Here is a 12,458-nt window from a genome sequence, read left to right on the forward strand (position 1 = left end):
CAAATGACTATGTTGTATATCTGAAACTATTATTTTTGCCTGCCAACCATACTTCAATAAAAAAACATTTTCTCACACCGCAAGAGGAAAAAAGAAGAAAGAAAACCAAGGAAATTCACCACTTTCAGAATCCTTTCATCATTGTCTGTTGAACAATTTCTAGGGTATGTTGTTCTATGAGAAGGTGAGGAACAGGGAAAAGTGAGTCAACATCATCTTATTCTGGAACCAGAGTTCCCCAATATAGTTTTGAAATAGATTTCTTTTAGTATGAGTTCACTTAAGCATCTTTTTTTTAAGATTTTATTTATTTATTCATGAGAGACGCAGAGAGAGAGGCAGAGACATAGGCAGAGGGAGAAGCAGACTCCCTGCAAGGAGCCCAATGTGGACTCGATCCTGGATCCCGGGATCAAGACCTGAGCTGAAGGCAGACACTCAACCACTGAGCCACCCAGGCATCCCAACATTTGAGTATTCTGATCAGTTTTGAAGCCATTTTAATTTCTTTCTGTATATTTCATTTTGATATCTTTTGTTTGACATTATTTGCTTATTTTTATATTGGCTGGTGGTGTTTCAGGTATTTATTTGTAAGAGTTGTTTTCATATTCACTGTGAGTGGCAGATGTTTCCCCCAGCTTTTTGTTTATCTTTGGATTTTGCCATTTCAATAGTGGTTTGTGCCACAAAGTTTTTTAAAAACGTGGTTGAATATATCAATCTTTTCCATAGCTTCTAGGTTTTGTGTCATTCTTGGAAAGGCCTCCTGATTTCAATATTTTCATTTGAAATCCCCTCATATTTTCTTCTAGTACATTTACAATTTCCTTTTTGAATTTTTATTTATTTATTTATTTATTTATTTATTTTTTAGATTTTACTTATTTATTCATGAGAGACATACATAGAGAGATAGAGACACAGGCAGAGGGAGGAGAAGGAGGCTCCACACAAGGAGCCCAATGCGGGACCTGATCTGGGGACTCTGGGATCACGCCTGGAGTTGAAGGCAGACATTCAACTGCTGAGCCACCCAGGTATCCCTCCTTTTTGAATTTTTAAATCTTCTATCCATCTGGAATTCATCTTGGTGTACATTGTGAGGTAGTGTATCCAGTTGTCCCTAAGCATTTATTGAATAGTCCACCACTTCCTGTCTACTTTGAAATGCTATCTTTAAAAAAAACTGGCAAAACACACAAGACATAAAATTTACCATTTTAACCATTTTGAAGTATACAGTTCAGTAGTGTTAAGTTATTCACATTGTTGTGCAATGGGTTTCTAGAACTTTTTTTTAGAACTTTCTTATCTTGCAAAAGTGAAACTCTCATTGAACAACAACTGCCCATTGAAATGCTACCTTTTCATCATAATTTCCTGTCTTTGTCACTCCTTGCCTTGACTACTGTAACAGCTTTCTAACATTATCATAATTCCAATAGGTCATGCACACTATGCCTGATACATTTTCCTCATGCAAGCTCTGACCACAACACTCTCTTATTCAAAACCTTCAAAAGCCCTTCCCAATCCCTCAGTTGAAATTAAGCCCGCATTCCACTCTTTTTCGGTGCCTATACCTTTTTCTTCCTGTCATGTCTCATGATTTGTAATTTTGATGATCTGTGTGATTTTTTTTAAGGTTTTATTTATTTATTAATGAGCAACACAGAGAGAGGCAGAGACATAGGCAGAGGGAGAAGTATGCTCCCTGTGAGGAGCCTGATGTGGGACTCGATCCCAGGGTCTTGGGATTACACTCTGAGCCAAAGGCAGATGCTCAACCACTGAGCCACCCAATCGTCCCATGATCTGTGTGATTGTTGTCTATCTCCTTGCTAAACTTCAAGTTTCATTAAGAGCCAGGGCAATATGCTCACCACATATTCCTCGTGTTTCACATGCTCCTGGTCCACAGGAGGCGGTCAGTTCGTGTTTGTGGAAGAAAAGCTCCCCCTTTGCTTCTGGAATAAAGTACAAACCTCTGCAAGATTCGATTCTGACTTACCTTCTCTTGGCCCTCTGTCCTTCAAGGAAGTCGCACTGCTGGACCTGCTGCTCTTCCTGAAAGAGCTGCAGGGTTTCTAACGCTTGGTTCTGGTTTCTACCATGCCTTGATTTTATATTTTTATTCGTGCTTCAAATTCTCCCTGTGCCTGAAGGCCATGCCTTCCCCTTTGGTCCCCCACCAGCATTACTGCCTTGCGGAAATCCAATTCATCCTTCAAGATGAGGGCTGTTTCTGTCACTGGACTGTGAGTTCCTTGATAGTAGAGACAGGGTCTCCCTCATTTGTCCTTAGGGATCAACACAGCTCCTGGTCTCTAGGAGGCACTCAGAGTGCCCACACTTTCATCTGCTCCCAGGTTAGGGGTTCCTTGCCGGTAGGTAGTGTGCATCTGGAAACCTTGCCTCCTGGCCCCCCAGAGCAAGACTTAGAGCTGGCTTCAGGAAAATTCTGGTAGCCTAATGCATGTGTCTAGCTGTGTTGTATGAGAGGCAGGAACATGAAGTGGTGGAGCAGGGGCAGAGCATTCCCTGCCTTTCCCCAGCTGTGCCCTTGACATTCCCTCACTCCTGCGCTTTCTCAGGCAATAAACCGCGCCCATCCCCTCCTCACCTAAGCAGAGCCCTGGCTCTCCCTAGAGGATGCTCCCTGCCTCTACCTCCCTGCAAGCCCTCTGGAGAGGAGACTGCCCAGTTGGCCACAGTTCTGGCACCCTGGCACTGGGAAACAAGATTGTCACCTCCAAATTCCTGTTCTCCCTCCTCCACTGTGCCCTCTTGAGGGATGCCCAGTCCATTCCCTGCTACTACCTGCTTATCCTAGTGGCACTCCTGTCACCTCCACAATTCCGAGGAAGTCCCTCCCTCTCACAGAGGCACTGGCCCCAAGGGTGGCTGGCTCCTGGGGGCCCCAGAGCTCACAGAATTCAGGGGTAGCAAGCTGGGACCATGTGCTAGATCCAGCTTGCTAACTTATTTTGTTTGGCTGGAGTCGTGTTTTGTAAAGGCCCAGCAGGGGCAGGACCTTGAACCCCCCAGACTTTTAGGGGCTAGGTTCTTGCCATCCTGCTGTTCTGCTTTAGATAAAAGTCCATTCCTAAGACCACCTCAGCTGCCCCTAGAACTGTCCAGATTCTGAAAGCCTACTGCCAATCACAGCTTCCTTCCTTCCCCCTTCACTTCATGCCTCCTCCAATCCTGTTCTGTTCCCCACACACAGAGCTGCAGGCCCTCAATGCCGCCCCATTATCCCAGGCTTCTGTTCTTCTCTTTGTTTTCCTACCCTTGCCATACCGATCCTCTGAGTACCCCCACATCTTCCTGTTGGAAGCCTTAGATGAATCTAACCAGCCATCTTCAGTGGGATCATCCTAAAAACAAAAGTGGGTTAATTTTTTGCTCTTCTACAAACTTCAAGGTTATTCCTCAGCCACCGGGCCAGTGGTACTAAGGATAAAGACACACTCCTCACCTGGTGTGGAAGGCCTCGTGTGCTCTGCCTCTTGCAAACTTCCCCTGCATGTCTCCTCACAAACTCCTCTCAGCCCTGTGACACTGCACGTCGAACTTCTTAGCCATCACAGCCCCTTTCGGGAACCTGTACCTGCACAAGAGCTTTTCCCCTCACTCATTCTTTTGCTGGCTGAATTTAGTCTTATTTTTATTTTTATTTATTTTTATTTTTTTAAGGATCTTGTTTATTTATTCATGAGACACACACACACACACACAGAGAGAGAGAGAGAGAGAGAGAGGCACAGACACAGGCAGAGGGAGAAGCAGGCTCCATGCAGGGAACCCGACATGGGACTTGATCCCGGATCTCCAGGATCACACCCTGGGCTGAAGGCAACACTAAACCGCTGAGCCACCTGGACTGCCCAGTCTTATTTTTAAAACCCAATTGTTTCTAGGGGTAGATAGCTCTTTGTGTAAAGGCATAGAGTAAGGCCAGTGAAGATATACCACAAACAGATAAACAGCTGCTGCCTCTCCGGAGGGCCAGAGGTGATCAGGATTGAGGGAGAGAGTTGGTCAAAGCGTACTTTGGCCTTATCTGTCAAGTTTCTACTTTTCACAAGGAGATCATATCATATATTTATTACTTGTGAGATATAAAAACAAACAAATGAAGTAGTTCAAGAACAGGAAGCCTTCCCCAGATTTCCCAGGCAGATGGAGCTGTTTCCTTTTCTGAGATCAAACAGCACGTTCCCTGTGTTATGGGAAATGCTGTGTTTTATGGTAATTTGTGGTGCCTTTTTCTTTCTAGAGGGGGAGCATCCTCAAAGGTAGAAACTTTATCTGTGGGGATCCCTGGGTGGCTTAGCGGTTTGGCACCTGCCTTCGGCCCAGGGCGTGATCCTGGAGTTCCGGGATTGAGTCCCTCATCGGGCTCCCTGCATGGAGCCTGCTTCTCCCTCTGCCTGTGTCTCTGCCTCTCTCTGTGTATCTCTCATGAATAAATAAATAAATAAAATCTTTAAAAAAGAGTCTTTTATAGTTAAAAAAAAGAAACTTTATCTAATTCATGCTCCCAGTGCCTAGCAGAGTGCCTGGCTCAGAGCAGGTGTTCGGGGAGTGTGGAACCCAATGTATTGCCTCCGCCAATGGGAAACATTTTGAAAACACTTGCTATGGGACAGGCATGACACTAGTCCTGAGAAATTGTTTAGTTTTGCCATATCCAAGTGAGAATGTCTCTAGGAGTCTGAAATATAGGTAGAGGGGCCTCCTGGCTCTTGGGGTGTGTCAACATGGGGATGGGGCTGGCACCCCCAAGGTCGGGATCCAATTCAATGCTACTGTCTTGTCACATGGCGTGCTTCTGAAGCCACTGCCTCCTCTGCAGTTAATCTAAGAGCAAAGGCTATATTCGTAAATACTGAAATCATCTCTAAGATGAAGAGGCCAGCCTAAAGGAACAGGTTGTCCCCATACAGCGTGGGCCAGGAGGCCCAGAGTTAGGAGGACACTCACACCAGCTGAGTGTCCCATGCTTGGAGGGAAGGGTTGAACAACTGTTGGAAGGAATTGAAGAAGGCCCCCAGGATCCTACAGTGTCATCATGAGAGTCTGCTATGTTTGCAATTTTCCAGCGAGATCGGAGCTCCTATGGAGTGGGATGTTTAGTAGGTCCCATCTATTGCCAATAGGCAACAGGGCAAAGGAGTGGCCTTAAGGGGTCAATTAGATTGGGGCCTAGAGAGTGGGTAGGGTGACCTTTAGAGTTGTAAAGTGGGTATCATGTGGTCAGGGCAACACTTTAGGCTTGCATGTGCAAGTGGCAAGGAGGCTGAAGAGGGTCTAAATGAGTCTCTCATCTGAGCCTGCCTCTGACTGGCCCCTGTATTCAACCTTGAAGAGGACAGTGTACATTCCTGAGGTCTCAGGGCAGTGAGGCTGGGTACTCAGGATTCTGGAGAGATAAGGGCAGTGGCAGTGGCAGGAGGAATTCAGTGAGCAGCCCCCTCTGTGCCTCCCCCCTTCCTCCCACACTGTCCAGCTTCCTCCCAATTATCTACCCACAGCCCCACCATGGCCTCAGAATTGCTCAAAGTAATGCCAGACCATGCTACATACCTTTAGACCTCAAGGAAGAACACCTCCAGCTGGCCCATTACTTTGTAAGTAACTTTTATTTTTATTTACAACAGAATTGGTGGCTTTCTTCCTCCATCTTTAGTGGCAGTTAGCATCAGCAGCCAGATGGAAAGTCCGCAGTGAAGTCAAACTCATTCTGTCCCAGCCACAGCTCCGGAAGCTCATTGGCTCGGTCCAGTCCCAGTTCCACTACCAGGGACATCAGCACCTCTTCATCCACTGGGTCGGAGTCAATGATAGCAGGGCTCTGGGCACCAGTAGAAGGAGAGAGTGACCCCGCCCCTCCCACCTGAGCCCCAAAGCCCCAGTTTTGTAGGGGCCCTGCCTCCCCAGCTTGTCCCGGAGTGGCGGCAGCCATCCCATGATACTGGCTATTAAGTTTCTGCAGCTGCATACTGGCCAGCAGATGAGGGGCAGGGTGCAGGTTGAAGGGTGGGGGTTTAGTGGGAGGGGTGGCAGTAGGAGAGCTTATTGGAGATGGAGATCCCGAGGAACTAGTGGGAGCCCCACTGGCCTTGGTTCCGTTTGTGGCTACCCCGGGGTAGTGAAGGATGGCCACTGCTTTGCGATCTTTCATACCCATATTAGAGTAGGCCAAAGAACTCATCTCTTGGTTGGCATCCTACAAGAAAGAGAAAAGGCATAGCTTCGTACCCCTGGCCCTGGTTTGTCCATCACCAGCCTCATCGGGCTCAGTGAGCCACTACATGTACTTCATTAGGGGGCTAGTGGTGAGGACAGAGCATGAAGGCCCCCCTGGAAAGTTAGGCTCCCAGCTTGAGTATCCTCTTGCTACCATGGTTCCGAGCACTGAGCTCAGACCCAAGTGCTCCGTGCTGGGCACTCGCCATCCTAAGTGGGTTGGTTGCTTTCATCTCTCTTTCCCTGACCCTTCCTTCATGTCACCATTCAGAAAAGGGCATCTCATGGGCTTTCTTCTCAGCCTTCACAGCCATCTCATTAAAGGAGTGGCCCCGTGGCACCTTGGGTTCTCTGTTCCCTTCTGTGCCATCTTTCAACACCCCAGTGCATTTGATTTGACCACATTTAGGCAGAATCTATTCTCATTCTTCCCAGAGAGAGTCCTGTTGTCTCCTTTCTGCTAAAGGATGCTAGATACTAGATAGGTACAGGAGGGCCTATCACAAGGCCCAGACCAGGCCACCTTTCCATGCCTGGGTATCTCCATCTGCAAGATGGCAGAAGTTACCTCCTTCGCAGGCGAGGTGCCACCCTTGACATCAAGTGCAGGCCTTGACATAGTTGGCATTTCAGAGCGTTGGCAGAGGTTGGATAAATTGGTGGGAGATGGTGCTGTCAGCTGGAGCTTTTGTGCTGTATGTGAGGGAAACGAGGTAATAAGGACAAAGGCTTTGTTGACTGAGAAAGCACTAGCAAAGCCCTGAGCAGGGCAACTCCACACAGCTCCAAGGCAAGGATGGTAACAGGTTTAGACCCAAGACCAGACACCACCTGAGCAGAGGGAGGAGATCAAGCTAGAACATTTGCCTGAGGCAGCAAAGGTGCTTGATTTTGCCAGGGTCCACGCCCCCCCCCCCCCCAGCAGCAAGTTTCTCATATCACACCAAGAGGGGACACACGTGACTGTTTCCTCATGCGAGTGACTTCAGAGACCTCAAGTGTGTGTGTGAGATGTGCTGTTTCTGATTCTGAGGGCAGGGATGTCCCCGAGCGAGTAGCATGCTTTCTCAATGGGCCACCAGCAGGCACCCAGGTTGGAGACCTGGGGGCCTCCCCTGGGATTGGGAGAAAGTAGGAAGGACCAATGGCAAGGAAGACCTGGGAAGCTCTGGATGCTTCTACTCAGGGAAGGAATGAGTCCCCAGAGCTAATGCTGTGGGGCTCCAGAGCCCTGCCTCAGGCATGGATGTGAGAGAAGTCTGGCCGATCAGGGTAGTCTGGAGGCACTAAGGCAGCCAGAGAGCAGCTAGCAGTGTCTCAATTTCCTCCACGCCTCCCAGACAACCCTGGCAGCACTGGACTTTCCCACGATATCGGCTCTGAGCCCAGCCACACCATCTGTAGTGACAGGTGGGCATGATTCTTCCTGGGGGGAAACCAAGGCACGGAGCTCCAATGGCTTTCCCATCAGGTTGCTGTGGTTCTGGGAGCGGGATCTAGTACTCCTCTAGCCGTAAGTGTCACCTGGCCACTGACCAAGTCATCACACCTGGAATGATTCAAACGGTTCCTGAAGAAATGATTCCCTAGCCCAAGTGCCAGAGAATAAGGGGATGAGGAGGAAAAGGAATGCCCCCAAGCCAGAAAACTAAAAATCTCTGAAAAAGCTCAACTTATTTTCCTAGAAGCTTGTTTTTTTCTTTTAAGCCCCCTATATTCTAGCCTTCATGATGAGTTGGAGATGTAGCATTGCATATTTAGAAATACCTCTTAGCCCAAAGATTCTACAGGACCTTAAAAAGGATCTCTAATCTGTCCAGCAAGGTTTGAATTCTCCATGCCTCCCTCTTCCTAGTGGTCATTAGAAATCTGTTCAGACCCTTCTAGAAAGTCATTGCTTACTAACTCTATTATCGCCATTTATAGGGGAAGGAGGCAAGGAAAACAGAAAGGAAGAAGGGGGTGGGGAGAAAACAGGAGAAAATCAGTTTCTGTGTTTGCCACTGCTGCTTGATTGGAGAGCCCTTGTCTTCTCTGAGGCAACCGGAGACTATTTCAAGCCAGTGATCATTAGACAAGGAGTCTAATCCATGTCATCTTTAGGAGCTCAGCACCTTTGGTATCAAGGATTCTCACGTTCAAAGAAAAATATCTGGGGTGGGGAGAGCTTGACCATCTCCCCTCTCTTCCTATTCAGCCTCCCTTGCTTCTGCCCTAGGACCCGAATGTACAGAAGAAAAAACACCAGCATGAACAACAATAACAAAAAGAAACAGAGGAGAGGAAAAAGAAGTACAAAAAAAGGGGAGGGGGGAGAACAAGAAAAAAAGTATCTCTGTTCTGATATCAGTTCCTGGGGAAGACCATTTTACCCTGTCTCCCCTTTCAGGCTGGGAGCTCCCCATAGGCGGGACCCTGTTTGCATTCCAATCTGAGGCCTCCCATCATCCCCACCTCTTCACCCGCCCTGACCCCTGGCCTGGGTCTGGGCTCTGTGGGCGCTCAGTAAGTGTTAGTAAATCCGTCTGAAGAGGCAATAGCATTTCGATCGGAATCCCCTGCACCCCCCGCCCCCCCAGCCCCCCGTCCCTGCTTCCCCGAGTCTCTGTCCCCACTCTGCCGCCCATCCCATTCGAAGGCAAAGCTTAGGAGCGCGGAAACGTCCCGGCCGGCTATGCAAGCTTTGAGCTGACCACTGTGCAACCGCTGCGAGAGGCAGCTGAACAACCCGGAGCAACAAGTGCCTCCGCGCCCGCTGGTGCCTCGTGGGCCCCCGCCACCAGTTCCCGGTCCCGCAGCCCTCCCTTCTCTACAGATCTTCACCTGGGCTGGCAGCCCCCTCCCGCCAAGATGGGGGTGGGGAGGGAAGAGGAAGAAGAGAGAAGGGAGAGGCAGGTAGGGGGGCCGCGTCTTTGACCTGTTGGGGGACCAAAAGTTAAAATGGCACCAACCGGATGGCTCCATCTCGATTGCTATTTTCTCACTCAGAAGGAGAAATTTAAAAATCCAAACAGTACTGCGGCTTGGCTTGGACGTGCTCTAACCAGACCAGTCAGTTTCGCCACCTGAAAACTAAAGGCCCATTGTTTGTGGACAGCTCGGCTGCCCTCCTTGCCGCATCCCAGGTGGATCTGCGGGAGTTGGGGGCAGCTGGGAGCATCCCTGCACGGTGGGCGAGAGCATCCAGGCCACCGGGGCCCTGAGCGTTCGCTCCCGCAAGTGCTGTTATCAGGAACCGATCGTAGAGATTGGATGCGCAGGTGGAGAGGGACACTGGGTCTCGGCCTCTGCAGCGAGTTTGGGGCCCCGTGGTCTTTCCGCGCGCGGGGGTGCACTCAGCGGCGGCGGCGGCCACTCCCGCGCCTCACCAACACTTACTGAGCCTCCGCTGAGTTATCCGTTGCGGCCGCAGGCTGAGCCTATCCCCTAGCCAAAGTGCCTGTAGTCAGTGCTAGAAGCCCGTTACGAGAAGAGTGAGACAGGCTCGGAGAGGTTCGGTAACTTGCCCAACGTCACAGCGCTAGAAAGTGGCGGAGTCGGGATTCGCAGCCAGGTCTGTCTGACTCCAAGTCCAGCGAGGCAGAGACAGTGCGCGGCCCGGCTCCGCGGCCCTCATTTATAGGGAGAGGGGTGTGTGCGTGAGTGTGCGTGGGTGTGCGGGCGTGCGTGGGGGGGGGGAGTAAAGGTCGGCTGGGCAGAAGAGGCAAGTTGCCCAAATTCGCTAACTTCCATCCCGCAATTCGCTGAACTCGGCCCCCAAAGCCCCTCTCATCTCCAGTCCGCGAAGGAAACCTGAGCTTCGTGCAGCCCCGGAGCCCAAGCGTCCAGATGCGGTCCGGGCGATTAGCAAAGTCGGTAGAAGCCAAGCTGGAGAAAGCGCGGGCGCGGGGAGAAAAGGTGCTGCGGTCTCCCCAGGAGAAGCGGGCGCCTGGTCCCGCTGGCCAGCAGGCGGGCGCGCTGGCGAGCGAACTGGCTAGCTGGCGGGCGGGCTGCGGCCCCTCTGCCCCCAGCAGAACAGCTTTCAAACAGAAAACAAGTCCCCCAGGAACCCCCCCGGCCCGCCCGGCCGCCGCCCGCTCCCCACACCCGCTCGACTGGAGTCCCTGGCCCCGCCGACCAACCCAGCGCCCTGCCCGATGGCCTGGCTTACCTCTGCGAGGCCGCCTGCCCTGGAGAGAGGGAAGCGCGGAGCCCGGTGAGCCGCGGGCGAAGCAGCGGAGCCCCCAGCCCCTGGCACGCACGCCGCCACCACCGCCGCGAGCCGGTCGCGCTCAGTGCCACCCGACCCCAGGGCGCCTGGGTAAAGCCCGCACCGCCGCGCCGCGCCGCCGCCGCACCGCACAGTGCCGCACCAAGCAGCCCCGGCCCGCGCCCGTGCCCGCCCGGCCGCCCGCCCGCAGCTTCGGCGCCTGACTCCGGGGCGGTGGCGGTGGCGGTGGCTGCCGCTGCGCTCCCTTCCCGGCGCCAGGGTACCCGGTTCTCAAGCCCCCATTGCCGCCCGGAGAGCCTTGACGCACACGCACACGGCAGCAGGCTGGACTCGGCTAGGAATCCCAGGAAGGACAGACCCTTCCCCCCCTCCCCTTTTTCCCCTCTCCCCCCAATTTCCACGTCTTTATAACCGGCTTAGGGCATTATTAGCACATGTCCTGGCTCGTGGGCGAGTTGGTGGCAAAATCTGAACTGGATACTCACCGAGGGCCAGAGCGGGTGCTATGCCTTCCTCAGCCCTCTTCCTCCTCTCCGGGAACGACTCCTCGCAGGCGGGCTGCGGGCGAGCAGCCGGGCGGAGCGAACCTCCTCTCCGCAGCTCAGCGGTGCCCCTTCTGCAGCTGTGCCGCTGGGAACATTTTATAGCGGTGCTGGCGTGTGTGGCCCTTTAAAGGCGCTCAAGCTGGTGCAGTCACCGCGGATCGTGTGAAAGCGAAGGGCCGGCTGGGGAACGGAGTCCGAGCGGCCCGCGGGTCCGGCAGCGCCGGAGACCATCCGTGGTTCCCGGGGTGGAGCTGGCGGGCCCAGGCCGTGGGCACCCTGCGCCTTGAGCCCCAAGCCGACGCCTGCGCTCCTAAAGCTGTGGGGGGCCGGTGCCCGGGACCTGGTCTCTCCCCACCGCCCTGCATGGACTTGCCCAATAAATTCCACTTAGCAATTTCGCTGAGGCGAGGGAGAGCTGTTAGTGTCTATTTTCTGACCTAAATCTAGTGAGGTGGCCCGAGCGGGCTTCAGGGGGTTGCGGGGTGGGGGGTGGGAGTAGAGCTCTGGGCTCAGGGAATGGCCCGGGGAAGGGGGCGCACTCGGGACGGGGCGGGTGCCGGCGGGGCATGATTGGAGTTTTCTGCGGGGCTTCCTTGGAGCCCGTTTGCCCCCTTTGGGCCGCACCATCTTGTGGAAGGGCTGAGGCTGGGAGTCCCTTTCCCCTTGAAGTCCCCAGATTCCGGGCAGAGCCTCATGGAGGGCCGATCCAGCAGCGGCGGTTTCCCTCGAAGGCTTGAGCAGGGGTTGGGGTCGAGGGATTCTCTCCTGTGGTCATCCCAGGCGGAAGGAGGCTGGCGGGATGCGACGCGGTGATATGGCTTAGAGGCACGCGGAAAAGCCAAGAACTAGCAGCCGGGTCCGAAGAGCTTGCTCTGGAGTTCGAGGGGATTCCTTCTGAATTTCCATGATGCCAGGTTATGTTATTACGATTATATACCCATTCCCATCTAGCAGGTATAACATTTTGCATCTGGAGCATATATTTCTCAGGTTGGGATACTGTCTTACAGGGTTTCCTCTCCATCTCAGTTCCTGTTCCTTGTGGCCAACAAGCTCCCATCTCACCTCCTACAGGAAGGACAACAGGATTATTTCTGTACCAAGCTCCATTTTTGGCCCCTTTAAGCAACTACTCATTTTACACGGTTTATAAAACATGCTCTTTTTAAAAAGTCCTGATGTTAAGAAAAAAAAAGAGGTGAGGGAATGTCCTGAAGTCATTTTCACTATGTATGCCTTTTGTCTTCTTAATTGGATTTGAAGACCTAAAGGTCTTTTCTTTTTTCTTCTTTCATTTTTTTTCTTTCTTCCTTACTTCCTCGCTCCCCCCACCCCCTTTTCCCTAAGCGCCCTGCATTTGCTCTTTGAACAAAGTTCTGTTTGCTGACGGACTAACCGGTTTACTGACATAAAGATGGGGAGCCAAGGGGGGCGGACAGATGGAG

At 52.1% G+C, this 12,458-nt stretch overlaps 1 protein-coding gene across 6 annotated transcripts; it reads right to left on the bottom strand.

The window, feature by feature from the left end:
* Nucleotides 1–5,632: 5,632 nt before the first annotated feature.
* CITED1 (Cbp/p300 interacting transactivator with Glu/Asp rich carboxy-terminal domain 1) lies at nucleotides 5,633–11,264 on the bottom strand. Of its 6 annotated transcripts, none has more exons than XM_038587709.1 (4): nucleotides 10,954–11,264; nucleotides 9,210–9,330; nucleotides 6,827–6,951; nucleotides 5,633–6,238 (listed from the first exon to the last, which is right to left on the bottom strand). In XM_038587709.1, the coding sequence occupies exons 2-4, from the start codon at nucleotides 9,220–9,222 to the stop codon at nucleotides 5,711–5,713; spliced, it is 666 nt and encodes a 221-aa protein (XP_038443637.1). In that variant the 5' UTR covers nucleotides 9,223–9,330; nucleotides 10,954–11,264; the 3' UTR covers nucleotides 5,633–5,710. The 6 variants fall into 6 exon arrangements, with proteins under 6 accessions (XP_038443637.1, XP_038443638.1, XP_038443636.1 ...); XM_038587710.1 differs by lacking the exon at nucleotides 10,954–11,264 and adding an exon at nucleotides 10,409–10,427; XM_038587708.1 differs by lacking the exon at nucleotides 10,954–11,264 and adding an exon at nucleotides 9,637–10,228.
* Between the last annotated feature and the right edge of the window lie 1,194 nt (nucleotides 11,265–12,458).

Source organism: Canis lupus, chromosome X, assembly GCF_011100685.1.
Source record: "Canis lupus familiaris isolate Mischka breed German Shepherd chromosome X, alternate assembly UU_Cfam_GSD_1.0, whole genome shotgun sequence".
Lineage (NCBI taxonomy): Eukaryota > Metazoa > Chordata > Mammalia > Carnivora > Canidae > Canis > Canis lupus.